General features: G+C 44.3%; 1 protein-coding gene across 1 annotated transcript in view; it reads right to left on the reverse strand.

The window, feature by feature from the left end:
- Arhgap20 (Rho GTPase activating protein 20) overlaps nucleotides 1–13,693 on the reverse strand; it is a 42,910-nt gene that overhangs the window by 2,321 nt on the left and 26,896 nt on the right. The window contains exons 8-14 of the mRNA XM_013009483.1: nucleotides 12,104–12,170; nucleotides 9,322–9,510; nucleotides 7,366–7,544; nucleotides 6,800–6,961; nucleotides 4,453–4,562; nucleotides 2,114–2,303; nucleotides 825–939 (exon numbers count right to left, since the gene is read on the reverse strand). Of these exons, the coding sequence (XP_012864937.1) occupies nucleotides 825–939; nucleotides 2,114–2,303; nucleotides 4,453–4,562; nucleotides 6,800–6,961; nucleotides 7,366–7,544; nucleotides 9,322–9,510; nucleotides 12,104–12,170 (1,012 nt within the window). The remainder of the gene's footprint in view (nucleotides 1–824; nucleotides 940–2,113; nucleotides 2,304–4,452; nucleotides 4,563–6,799; nucleotides 6,962–7,365; nucleotides 7,545–9,321; nucleotides 9,511–12,103; nucleotides 12,171–13,693) is intronic.

Here is a 13,693-nt window from a genome sequence, read left to right on the forward strand (position 1 = left end):
GCCACTGCCTCATGCCTGTAATCCGAGCTACTTGGGAGGCTGAGATCTGAGGATTTCAGGTAGCCCAGGTAAACAAATCTGAGAGACTCTTAACTTCAAATAACCAGAAAACAACCAGAAGTGGAGTTGTGGCTCAAAGGGCAGAATACCAGCCTTGAGCAAAAATAGCCAAGCAAGAGCACAAGGCCCCAACTTAGAGCCTCAGCATGGAAAAACAAAGACATCATTATAATCTACATCTTATAGATGGGGATACTGATGTTCAGTCAGTGGCGTAGAATACTTGGCAAAAGAGAAAATATCCAGTGGCTCAGGAATTCATATTCTATATAGGTTGTATGCCTTTGAATCCAGAATCCATTCCATAGGCTGTTCCTAATGATGCCAGCTGTGTTCTGGCTGTTTAAGAGCATGCTAGGGAGAAGGAGGGAAAGGGATGGGGAAAGAGAAAGAGGAGGAGGAGGAAGAGGAAGAGAGGCTCATGATTTCCCTATTGCCTCTGAACTTTTCATCTAGTTTGAACCACTGTAGTGCTATTATACATATTAATACATACTACAGTTCCTCATCAAGTGTCTTTAACAGAATCAAACTATCATCATACCATAGTATAGTAACAGTGCCAACTTCTGGGACCTCTTTTTGCATACTTTTTACCCACCCTGCCATGCTGAGAACACTGCATAGCCTGCCTTGTAGAAGGGAACAGAAGCAGCCCCACAGACCCAGGTCAGACGAGGCTCTCTTCTCCCCTTCCCCCATGGGCCCTTGGACAAATAACTCATAGACACAGGCCTGTTTCCTAGAGAACTTCTTCACCATACCTGACGCAGTCTCTCTTGAGTCACAGCTCACCGAAACCTCTCCTAAGAGGGAAGTGATTTCTTCTCCAAATATCCTACAGGCATTTTCTATCAGAAATTGTATAAGCAGAGAAACCTGTGTGACAAAAAGGACACAAAGTACAATTTTCACATATAAATTATGATTTTAAACAATAAGTGCAAAAAATGCCCGAGAGAAAAAATATAAATGTCTTTTAATAACTAGGATACTGTTCAAGAGTAGTTTGGGCGCAGACATTCTAAACGGTGGACTAAAGCTGCTATTTGTGGCACTACTATGCTACAAAAAATGCTACACTTTACCAATGGTTCTATCTCTTTTTGTCAGTCATGGGATTTGAACTCGGGGCTGGAGTGCTGTCCCTGCACTCTTTTAGCAGGTGAGTGCTCTACCACCTTGAACTACAGCGCCACTTCCCAGTTCTAGGTGGTTAAGTGGAGATAAGAATCTCATGGCCTTTCCTGCCTGGCTTTGAATTGTGATCCTCAGATCTCAGCCTTTAGGGTAGCTAGAATTACAGGTGTGAGCCACCAGCGCCCAGCAACACCTTTAAAATCAAGTATTTTTCACAGGTGGTTTGGGGTAAAATAAAATACATTTTGTTATCAGGAGCTTGGGCTCCTCTGTGGTTAGACCATGAAGGAATGAGCCAGCTAGAAAGGCAATTTGGGCTTTTCCTGATGAATCTCTTCTACTTAGTCATTGCCTTCTACTCTGCTCTCTGATTGGCTATTCTTGAGCGATGGGCTAGTGGGGCGGGGGAGTGGGGGTCTTTAGTACTACTCCACAGAGATGTACTGGAAGCCATCTGTAGTGTCTTTGTCCCGGTAGATGAGGCCAAGGGGCAGAAGAAATGCTGGGAGCAAAGGGGACCTTTATGTGCAGTCTCCTAATGAACACTCAGTGGGCGGGGGGGGGGGCAGTGATTTCTATATTTACTGTATCATCACCTTGCTATTTCAGATGAGAACAGTGAGTCTCTATAACGCCTCCTGCCCTGCACAGCACCAGGTGGTAGGGCTAAGAACTGAGTCTTCTGTCAGTGTTTGTTTTTTCACAAGTGCTTTCTTATTACTCTTTGGTTTTAGTTAGTCCTATTGTCTAGAAGGCTAAACTTTAGCTTCCTGGCTAGGATAGAAGCCCTGAGTGTGAACAAGTGCCATGTGTAAGGAGGTGCACTCCCACTATTTAAGAAACGGCTCTGAATGTGTTTCAGAATGAGCATGGAGACCCTCTGAGGCGTGAATGCGGGAAAACCCTTCTTTACCTTCTTTGTAAATTCGTTTTCGAGTGTTGGGCTGGAGGAAGTAGGAGGCCAAAGGATGCTCGGAGCGATACACACTGCTAGGTTAAAGGCAGTCATCTGATTAGCTGAACAATGTCGGTGAATGTTGTACAGCACCCCAAACAGATACCTTAGGAAGACCACGTTGGCTCTGGGAAGTTGGTCTAATAGCCTAAAGACAGACAAAAAAAAAAGGACTTTTAAAGCAAAGCATTTAATTTAAAAATCTGGTCAAGGCAGACACGCTTCACTTAACGGAGGGAGCCAGGCAGGGTGAAAAGACCAATCAAGAACACAGCTCAGACACGCAAGGCATTCAGTTAATGTGGTACCGTGCAAAGTGAAGTCTGAATATACAGAAAAGGAGCAAGTAAGCGCTTTGAAATTGTTTTTTTAATTTTTGTATTTTGTCTTTATAACTCAATGAAAATGTGAAAGAATGCAGAAAATGCCTACTAAAAAAATGCTGGTGCAGTTGTTTAACTGAGGCAAACCCTGCAACACCTTGGAATATTCTCAACTAAAACCCACAAAAGCTTTCCGATAAAATTGCAAATGCTCCTTTATTTCTAAGTAGCAACACAGGATTGCTGTCTCTTGGTGAGGACCCAATCTTCCACTTTAAGACTTCCAGATCCATTCTGAAAGCCTGTGATCTGCTGGTAGGTCAGCTTCAAGGTCAGTTTCTGTTCTGGATCAGGGTCTCACACATAAATCAAGCTTACTGCAGTCAGTTATACTCCATTCAGATTTTAAAGTGATCATTCATGGAAAGTGTTAACTATGCAGAAAACACACACTTAGATCTCGCCATATGCTCCTATTGGTGATTGTTGCCTTTTTCTTTTCCTCTGAAAATCTTGGGGAAATGAGATAGGTTGATACCCATTGAACAACCACAGGCCTTTCTTCAAGACTTAAGGTTGGGGCTGGGAAGGTGGCTCAGTGGTAGAGTGCTTGTCTTGCATGCACGAGGCCCTGGGTTCGATTCCTCAGCACCACATAAGCAGAAAAAGCTGGAAGTGTTACTGTGCCTCAAGTGGTAGAGCACTAGCCTTGAGCTGAAGAGCTGAGGGACAGCGCCCAGGCCCAGAGTTCAGGCCCACAGTCAACCAAAAAAAAAAAAAAAGACTTAAGGTTGATAAGAAGAAACTGAAACACGCTGTAATAGAGCAGGCGATTATTGTGTATATTCAGTGGAAAAGCATCTCACTCATGTGGTATCTGATTCTTTGGGGCTCTAAAACTTCGGATTATTTTAAATGTCTAAGGTATAGAGAACGGATAGCAGTATATCTACATTGTGGTACTTTAAAATCTCATTCATTAATGAATTAAACAGAAACTTTGGCATGTTTATGATTGCATGAATGCCTGTTTTACATTTTTCACAAACATCCCTCTATAGGAAACAATATTTTGTATAATATACAACCGAGTATAGAATTTGATGGTTTTGGTTTACACCAAACCTGTAATGGAAGTGGAGGAAGTACCAGATTATCTGGGTTTGGCTTCTGGTACATCTCTGACAATTAGACTACTATCAGTCCAACATCGTATGTCAATAATTGTAGATAACTGGTATTTGAAAACTGTTCTAGGGGAAAAACTAAACAAGTGAAAGCAACTAAATAATAATGGGATGCAAGGGTTTTCACAGAGACTGAAGTATTTTTTTTTTTTTTTTTTAGTACGAGCCTAGGATTCAAACTCAATACCTGATGCTTTTACTCATTGGCTAGCACTCTACCAACTGAGTCATCCCTCCAGGCCCTGGAGTATATATTGCTTTGTGAATAGGCATTTCTTTCCTATTCGCTTACAGTGCAGAGAGCTCTCCCCAGCAATCGCCCTGTTCATGAGCCTCAGCATCACATTCCTTGTGATCAGGTTGAGACTATGCAACTTCCCAAGACCTTCACTCGTCCTTCTGCTGTGTTCACAAAGCACTTAACAGATACCTTCTATAGCACAGATGATAGGCATTTATCTACCTCTAATCCACTCTCTACTCTACCAGACCCGTGGTTTCCTAAAGAGGATGGAACAGGTAATTTTCTCTGCATGATTTCAGTTACTGGATGAAATCCCAAAGGAATTATCTTATTAGCTGAGTAGCTCTACCCAGATTAAGATTATTAGCTAGTGGACTAATGGATTTCAGCTCCTATGAGATTCAGAGGATGTACAGTTTAAGTAGCCCACCCTAAGAAAAGTAGGGAGAAAAGCAACATCAATGACAGAAGCAGTAAAACCTCAATGGACAAGCTTATAACAGATGTGTTTTAAAAGCATTTTTGAGACAGAGGATAATTTACCTTTGAATTACATTTATCTTCTCTTCATCATTTCCTTGATCCATTACACAGACCCAGTGACCATAGAGATCTGATGAAAAAATACTTCCCGGAATGTTTCGTAGAAAATCCTTGCATAGATTAAAACAAAACAAATATTTGACACCATTATTTCTCATGTAAATATGTACTGGAGAAACTACAAAACATTTTTGTTGGAGTAGTTAAGGTCTACTACTCTACTACATAGAGCTTTCAGCCAACTCTGGACTTTGGGGGGGGGTTGGTTGTGGGGCTTGAACTCAGGGCCTAGGTGCTGTCACTGAGCTCTTCTGTTCAAGGCTGGCACTTTACCACTTTGAGTCAAGCTCCACTTCCAGTTTTCTGGTAGTTCATTTGAGGTAAGAGTCTCACAGGCTTTCCTGCCTAGGCTGGCTTTGAACTTCGATCCTCAGAACTCAGTTTCTTATTGTTATTGCTAGAATGAAATCACTGAAGGCCAGCCTATTGGGGATGAAACTTCTGGAAGTTTACTCCCTGTCTTAAATAGGTAAGTCAGGGGAATGTACATCACTGTATCTGTGGCAATCATTCTTCATGTGCTTCCAGCTCAAGGCACTGTGGGAAGTGCTTGATACAGAGGAGTCTGAAACAAAGTCTGCTCTCTTGGAACATTTTATTCCAGTGATCTTGGCACACACATGCATTAAGGCTTAAGTGGAACCCACATCCAATAGCTCTCATATATTTCTGGGGCGAAAGCAAGTGGATGGATGCTTACTACATACTGGGAACTTGTGGGAGGGGCAGCAGCTGCCCTTACCCTGGAAGAGCTCACTTGCAGCTGGAGGTGGGGAGGAAGGTCTCTAATTGTAATTAACGATGATAATTGTCACTGTTTTCCTATTAGTGATATAAACCTGCTATGCAAATAATGAACACATCCCTTCCTGCGGTCGGCCCTAGGCTGAGTGCGGGCTGGTGTGGCGGATCAGGACTATGACACAAGCCATGTAGTCTGGTCACACATGGCTTGTGCAATTCTCCAGCTGATTTTAGGAGATCCGTCTGTAGCCTCCCACAGGCTGGAGTCCCGACTTCGGGCTCTCATGCCTTCTTTACCTGTGTTACTCCAACAGTGGACTCTGTTTTCTTCTTCCTTTCTCTCCCCCGTCTGCACCCCCACCCTACCTAGCTCTTACGTCTCCCCTCCTAAATCCCAGCTTCCCTCTCTCCTCTCTGCAGCTCCCTCGCAGGCCTCCAGCTCACCACACCCCACCACTCACTCCTCCTCCTAGCCTTCTTCCTCTTCATCCTCTCCTCCTCCTCCACTACTAATCCTCCTGCACCCTTCCCCGCCACGTTGCCTCCTCATCCTGGTCTCCCATTCCTCCTCTTGTCACCTTGCACTCTCCTTCTTCCACCCCACTTCTCCCCTCCTCCTTTTCCTCTCCTTGTCCTCCTCCTCTTCTCATCCTTGGCTTCCTCCCATCCTCATCCGTTTCTCAGCTCCTCAACCTGTCTCCCTCCCCTTCTTGTCATCCCATCCTTCTCTCCTCCTCCTCAACCCCTCCTCAGTCTCCCCTGGTCCTCTTCCTTCCCTCCTCCTCCTCCTCTCACCCCTCCCCCATTTTCTTCTCTTCTTAACTCACTCTTCCTATCCGCCTCCTTCCCTCCTTTTCTCCTTTCTTCTCTTCCTCCCACTTCTTTCTTCCTCTTGCCTTCCTGTCCTCTCTTCTTCCCCATCGTCCTCCTCTCCCTCATCCCGTCCTCCTATGCCTTCTCTCTTCCTCCTTTCTACCACCTCCTCTTCCTCATGCTCCTCCTCCCCTTCATCCAGTCCTGTTCTCCTCCTCCTCCTCTTCTGGTGTTGTCTTTTCTTCCTCTGTCCTTCTCCAGCTTCCTCTTTTCATCCTCATCTCCTCGTGCCTCCTGTCCGCCATCTCTCCCGTCTCCTCCTCCCTGTTCCCATCCCGCCTGCCCTTCTCTCCTCCTCTCAACTCTTTAGCTTGCTTCAATCACTCTCCCCCATGTCCACTTCTCTTGTTCCTCTCTTCTCCGCCCTCGCCCTGCCCTTCTCCTTTCCTTTCGCCTCTGCCTGGCCTGTGCGCCCTCCCCGGCTCTCTCCTCCGTAATCCTAGCTACTCAGGAGGCTGAGAGCTGAGGATCGCAGTTCAAAGCCAGCCCGGGGAAGGAGAGACCGTGAGACTCCTATCTCCAATAAACCACCAGAAAACTGGAAGTGGTGCTGTAGCTCAAGTGGTAGAGCACTCACCTTGAGCTGAAGAGCTGAGGGACAGCGCCCAGGCCCAGAGTTCAAGCCCCAGGACCGACAAAAAAAAAAAAAGAAAGGGGGAGCTCTTCCTACCTTCAAGACAGATGCTATCACAAAGACAGACTCGCAGTCGAGGTTGACTTCAACTCCAGAATTCAGTTTCTCCTTTAGCTCTCTGCAAGATTTCACGTTGGCAGACTGCCTGAAGATGCCTTTCGTGAGCGGGCCTTTGTGGTTCAGAAAGCAGAGCATGGCCTGTGCGGAAGCAGAGGGAGAAAACCCACCATGGGCATGTGGCTCACACCCACAAGGACAGGTTCTTGGCTTTCCTGGCTTCTAGAGGTCAGAGTGGACGCCTTGAAGGACAGGGAGCTGGGCCAGGGACTCGAAGAACCCAAGTCTCATTGTTCCTGGCTCATAGTGCTCATGTGAGAGGCTAAGGTAGATTCTGTCTACAGAGCAAATTCTAAGCTAGCTCAGTTTTGGAAATCAGTTGACTAGATGGTCAACGTCTTTTCTGAGGTTCTTCAGTAGCCAAAGCAGATTTGTAGTTTTATTGGAAGAAGGAAGATTCTTAACCAAAGCCGGAGTGGGGGGGGCCAGATTGCCTTCCCTGACTGCTCACTTCCCAGTAGTTGCCAGGCACCAAGGAGACTCACCAAGATAGGTTTGGGCAGATTTTCGTTCTCACAGATGTCTGGCAGAGGAACTCCAAAGAGCTGTCCTGGCATGGGCAACGTTGGTGACATGGGCAAGTTGTCCAGGTGAGTGCTGGAGCCCCGCCAGAAGGCCCAGTTGATGATAGACCTTCTCCTTCGATATGTCTTCTGACCCGAGTCTAACAAGATGGGAGATCATTGGGGAAAGCGGTTTAAGTCACTTCACCTTATTTCTTTCTACAATGGCTCAAAAAAAGAGAGAGAAAATGGTGTATGGAAGCCCTATCAAAGCAATCTATGAAATTCCATTATAATACTTTATAAATTAAGGAAGAATCATGTGGGATTTTATCCACGGGGTGGGGGGAGGGGGAGGCTAAAATGGGTATATTTTTAGAACTTTGGTCCTGAGTTCATAGGTAACATGAAGGTTCGATTAAAAACTTAAGGCAAAATGTGCATCTATGCCCACACAATTTCCCCCTTAGCTCTAAGAGACAGGAAAGGAGAAAAGGGAGAGAGGAAGGAGAAAAGGGGGCAGAGATAAAAACAAAATAAAATCCTAGAAGAGGAATGAGAGAGGAGGAGTTTGCTCCTATTGTTTTCTAGACACAAAGAATGCTCTTGTTTCCTGATTTGCTTCTCTACTACTGAGACAGGAAGCTAATGTTTTACAAAAACTCTTATGTACCTTTTTTCAGTTCACAAAATATGTTAACAGCAGGACAGATCCCATGCAAACTTGAGAGAAACCTCTAGGCCCCAGGGTAGTTGGTGATAAACTCTAGAGAGAAACCTGAACTCCTACTGGCTTGAACAAGTAGAGACCAGAGATAGTCCCAGCCCCTGGAGAATGGGGCTGAGGGGAGGGGTCGGTCAGGGGTGTTAGAAAGACAAAGCTTGATCCTGGAAGCCCCAAGAATTGTAGGTAAATTTATTCCACATCCCCAGCTGACACCTAAAGCAGGGATTTGTAATTCAAGGAGAAAGGGGTAGACAAATGGAGAGAAGGGAGATGGTACAGACAAGAATCCAAAATGAAGAGCTTGAGGGAAGGCTGGGGAGGAAGAGGGAGAACAGGAAGGGCGATGATGGTCTAGAGTCATCATATTCACAAACTGCTTTACTGAATGGTGACTCCTTTACAACTACTTAAAGATAATAGAAAAAAAATCTGGGCAAAAGCAAAGGCTATGATTCTATCCATTAGTGGATGACACACCGCTGGAGAAATGCAGGTGGCACTCAGCAGTGTGGGTGGCAGGGAGGGGCTCTGGCTATGTCTGGAGTCCCGGCTGCCTTCTCTTTTAAGTGTGTCCTTCCTAAGTTTGCTCATTTGCTTAAGCCTCTAGTTTGGATTAGGGCAAGTTTGGGTGGTTTTATGTGAAACCTCACTGTTCTAATACTAGAGCCTTTATTATGGGGTAAGGGAAATCTGTGTTCACAGAGAATCGGGTGCAATAGAAGGCTCATAAGGAGGGAGAGAGATTTCTGCAGAAACCATTAGTCCTTCTGCTTGCTCATCAGGACGGGTTCCAGGTGAGGCAGAATCAGCTTTCTAACACAGCACTGACAGCCTCTTTTCTCTTTTGATAATGTGATCATAAGGGAACACACAGTGGGGTGTGTTACAGTCAGTACAAAAGAGGCATTGTAGCACCTGCAGCCCTGCCTGAGCCTTTGGCTGGCCCCGGGAGGAAGGTTAAAGCAGAAAAAGTAGCAAGGATAGATGGGGCAAATGAGGGTTGCTGGTTACAAGTTGGTGATGTTCGGTATCAGTTTATAAAACTACCTTCTGAAATGCTCTCCTATCAATTAGCAACTTCAAAAGAAAAACAACAATGTACCTGGCTTGGGGTAGAGAGTTGGGTCCTGGCTTGGGTGCTACATTTGTGCTGGGGGAAGGAAAGCGTTTGAGTCAGGCTGGCTGCGTGGAAGAGGGAGAGAGCTGCTCACCACTCAGTTGCTGGCCTAGCGCCAGGCGGCTGGGCTTGAGGATGAACTGGCACTGCATGTCTCGAGGAAGGTGTTCAATGAGGAAGGGTTCTTGGAGGTTTGGAGGCGTGCCGGAGTCCCCGGATCCCCGTGTCAAGAGTGCGGTGTCTCGAAGGTGGCTCATTTTAATTCCATAGGGGAATTCATGCCCTGCCAAGAGAAGACAAAACGAAATACAAACATGGACTTGGGACTGATGAGCATTGTGAGTACGTGTACGACAAAGCAGATTGTGCTGCCCGCCATTCATCCCTGTGACTTTGGGGTACAGAGAATCTTTTTGTGGCCCTGAACCTACTTGTATGCCCTGACTGTTAAAGAGACCACTGCAGGAAGGCAGGGGACCCTCTGGGCAGTTAGTGACACTATGTTGGGGGAGGGGTAAAGGGAAGGAGAAAAAGTATCTTTTAAGAATCCCTTACTGAGAATGATGGCCTGCCTTGGAGTTGAGTGCATATGCTGTCTTTATTTTTTTTCCCTCCTAGGTTGGCATTTAAGAAGGGCATTTTAAAGGGTACTCTAGTTTCTCCTTTGACACTAGATCGGAAAAATCTTCAGGCAACCCATGATTTAAAATAGTTATCCTGCATCGTGCACTCCATAATACACAAGCATTGTAAGGTTCGGGCAAGGAAATGCTCGTGGCCAAGATGATTTAAAGAACAGGATGAAAAGGATCCTTGAGGACCATCACTGATTGTTTTGTTACTGTTTATTAGTTATGTAATTGTCTGCCCAGGAACATTATTATATTATTAGCTATGCAATTGGGAGTGGTTGTTTTATACTTCCCTCCCACTGACTCCTCCAGAGGGTGGGTTTTTTAGAGGATTAAAGTCATAGTAATAGATACAAAAAGAGAAAACCTTGGCCATCTGATTGGAACATGGTTGTTTTCCTCTGCTGTACTGTAAGTCATTCTATTCTCCCAGTGTAGTCCCTAAATACTGTTACTCTCTGTGCTTAAATAATGGCACAGAATAAGTTTACTTATTACAGAACTCAGTATACTCTTCAGGCTCTTCCTTGCTACCTGGCATACACATACAATGAAAGTGTATTATTAACTGCCTGGGATTATGGCAAAAGGCTCTTATAATGAAAAAAATACGAAATTCATTTATCAAAATAGCCAGCAGCTAATTTACAGTTTTTTTTGTAATACCCACTGAGACACAGAATTAAAACCTTATGCAATTTTTTTTTCTTTTTTCTTGAGTTCTAGCCCTTGAACTCCGAGCCTGGGCCTGTGTGCTGATCCCTGAGCGATTTTGCTCAAGGTGCATGCTCTACTGCTATTTGAGCAGCTCCACTTCCAGCTTCTGGGTGGTTAACTGGAGGTAAGAATCTCAACAGATGCTCCTGCCTAAGCTGGCTTGAAATCTCCATCCTCATATCTCAGCCTCCTTGAAGTGTGATCTGGTGGGAAAATCTTATTAGGACAAGGTAGCAATAGAAGCTTTAAATCGCAATGTTCCTAAAAGTTATCATCTCCTTAGTCTTCATTGCTTTTTAATAAATTACATTAAATTATATTGTTATTTTAGATACTTGATTCTATAATGACAACTTACATTGTTCACTTAAAAAAATGACATCAAGGGGCTGGGAAGGTGGCTCAGTGGTAGAGCGCTTGCCTTGCAGCCCGAGGCCCTGGGTTCGATTCCTCAGCACCACATAAGCAAAAAGAAAAAAACCAAAAAGGGCGCTGTGGCTCAAGTGGTAGAGCGCTAGCCTTGAGCTGAAGAGCTGAGGGACAGTGCTCAGGCCCAAGTTCAGGCCCCACGACCGAACCCCCCCAAAAAAAATGACATCAAAAGAAAAATACACCTGAAATGCAATCAGTCTTGCCTTTAGCTCTGCTGTCTAGCCTCCTCTTCTGTATTAGAATAGAGAGAGACATTTTGCAGGAACCTTTTGTCTTCTATGTCTGGGGTCAATGGTGGTGACAGGGTTACAGGAGATGATGCAAATGCTTGCTTTACACAAAGCCTAGCAGGTACCATGCATTCATTTCCCAATCTGCTATCAACACTGTCCCTTGTAACTAATCGACGTCAATTAGCTACACTGCATGAAATTATTGATCAAGATGTATTTTTTTGAAGTGAGGTGTCACCTGTTTATAATTCCTACCAACAACAGGAGGAGTGTAAGGCCTGAAGACCAGCGTAAGCTAGCCTAGGTGAGACTCTGTCTTAAAATAGCATTCCTTACAACAAATGCTGGAAAACTTGGCTAGAGTAACAGTATAGTTCATTGGTTTTGTAAATTACTCTCTAAAGACACTTAGGAATCAGCATGGGTTATTTATCTCATTTTTTTAAAGAGGCTTAGGAAAGTTCTGGGCACAGAAAAGATGATTAGATGCTCATTGATGATGGATTATAGGTGGTTTCCTATAGAAGCAACATAGTAGGAAAGGAGGAAAAAGAGACTTCAAGAAGTGAACATAAAAACTTACATATGGAGAAGAAGAATACCAGTACATATTGCTTTCTCACAGAGAAATTAGAAAACGTGACAAGCTAAAAGTGAAAAAGCAAAGTGAATATTTTATATTTCTTTCCCTAACTGTACTTGTGGCATGAAAAAAATCCAATTGTCTAGCACGCAGTAAATGGTTAGTAGGTATTAAATGCATACCCCATGAAAGAGGTATATTGTGGATTGGGACCACTTCCAAGACATTTAGAATTATAGTTATGACAGAATGCCGGCTTAGATTTCCCCAGAAACTTACCAATGAGTGGGTATGGTGCGGCTTCTTTTCCAGAATTAACCCATAACTGGTAATCTTTCTCAGAGCCCTTGGAGATAAAAGAATTAAAAGTCACCATACATCTTTCATGTTTGACACTTGCATCCTAAAGATACATTTGGGGGGGGTATTTTTATGCTTTGGAAAAAGAAAATTCAGGGTCATGGGGATGGTTATGGTTTTTCAAGCTGGTTTTGCTAGTTCCCACAACTCATCTCCCATGCCCGAAGGATTGGCTTCCTCTTTACCAGGCTACAGATTCCCCGCCCCCTCTCCCCCACAACTGCAGTGGGGTGAGGGTCTCACTACATAGGTGATGTGAATGAGAAATCAATATGCCACTGCACAGATTGATGCAAGAAGCTTGGAGGAGATAGATAGATGGCTTCAGTGGGGACAAGAACAGTCCCAGAAACAGAAGAGAGAGGTTTACCTAGATAAGGGACTGGGTCAAGCAAAACCAACCCTGTCACCAGCACTATACTAACCCAGTAATACTATTAATCCATGAGAAAGGGATAACACTCTATTTCCTAGTTCCTGCTGAGTCTACCAGCAAGGAACAAAGCAAAATGTTTCACACGAATAGTCAAGTGTGTTGGTAATATTTCCTATTCTTTAACTGCTAATTGGACATCATGTCCCAGTCTTCCAAAGGGAGGCTCTTGGCTATGGCAAAGGCCCAACAGACAACTGCTGGTCACACACACAGATTGTCCTATCTATCTTCTTCATCCCATCCCTTGATCAGAGAGGAAGAGCAATCTAACAACTCTTTTGATTTTTAGGCAGTATTGAAAACACCGTGAAAAATCTCTTTAAACAGGATTAACCAAGGTAACTCGCATTCCTGATTAAATAAAACTTAAGTTTTGTCTGGTCTAAGCAGACTAAAATCCATAAAGAATTATAGATAGGAAAAATGATTAATGTATTGAACTCTTTCCCTACCCCTTAAACTACTCTAAGATCTATTGATAGAGGTCAGAACTCGATTCAGTCATCTCCTTTGCTAAACTTTTATTAATCAGGTTGTGTGTCCCAAATTGCAGTAGCACTGAGTTCTTTCAGCACAGCATGGTGAAGAGCAAATCTAAATACATCAGCAATACTACGGCAGATGCTAAGTGTGCCAGACCACATCATTGTCACCGGAGTATCTTCCTGGAGACTCTGACTGAAACGTTTAGGTTCTTTGCTTGTTTGCACACCTCAGAAGCCCGTGCCTTCAATTAAAGACTCATCACAGGCTTTGCAGAGCTCGCAGGGAGCCATGGGATGAACCTCCTGATCCTTAATCTTCTACCTCATCCTCAGATATACGCCAGTCTTTCCCACTAATAAAATTTCCAAAAGTCTCTTCTGCCCCAGAAAGCGAAGTGAGAAACTACAAGCAAAACAGTGTGGACTGCACACTAAGGATCTTCAAATTCATGACAGCGTCCAGAGCTCTCCTCACTTACAAACTGCCATGAGTCTCATCACCCACAAGCCACCATATCATCAGGATTTATAGTCAGTGAACAGGGCCTGTTTATGTTAATCATACAAAAGGGTCTCAAGGCATTCTTC

Source organism: Dipodomys ordii, unplaced genomic scaffold (assembly GCF_000151885.1).
Source record: "Dipodomys ordii isolate 6190 unplaced genomic scaffold, Dord_2.0 Scaffold10, whole genome shotgun sequence".
NCBI lineage: Eukaryota > Metazoa > Chordata > Mammalia > Rodentia > Heteromyidae > Dipodomys > Dipodomys ordii.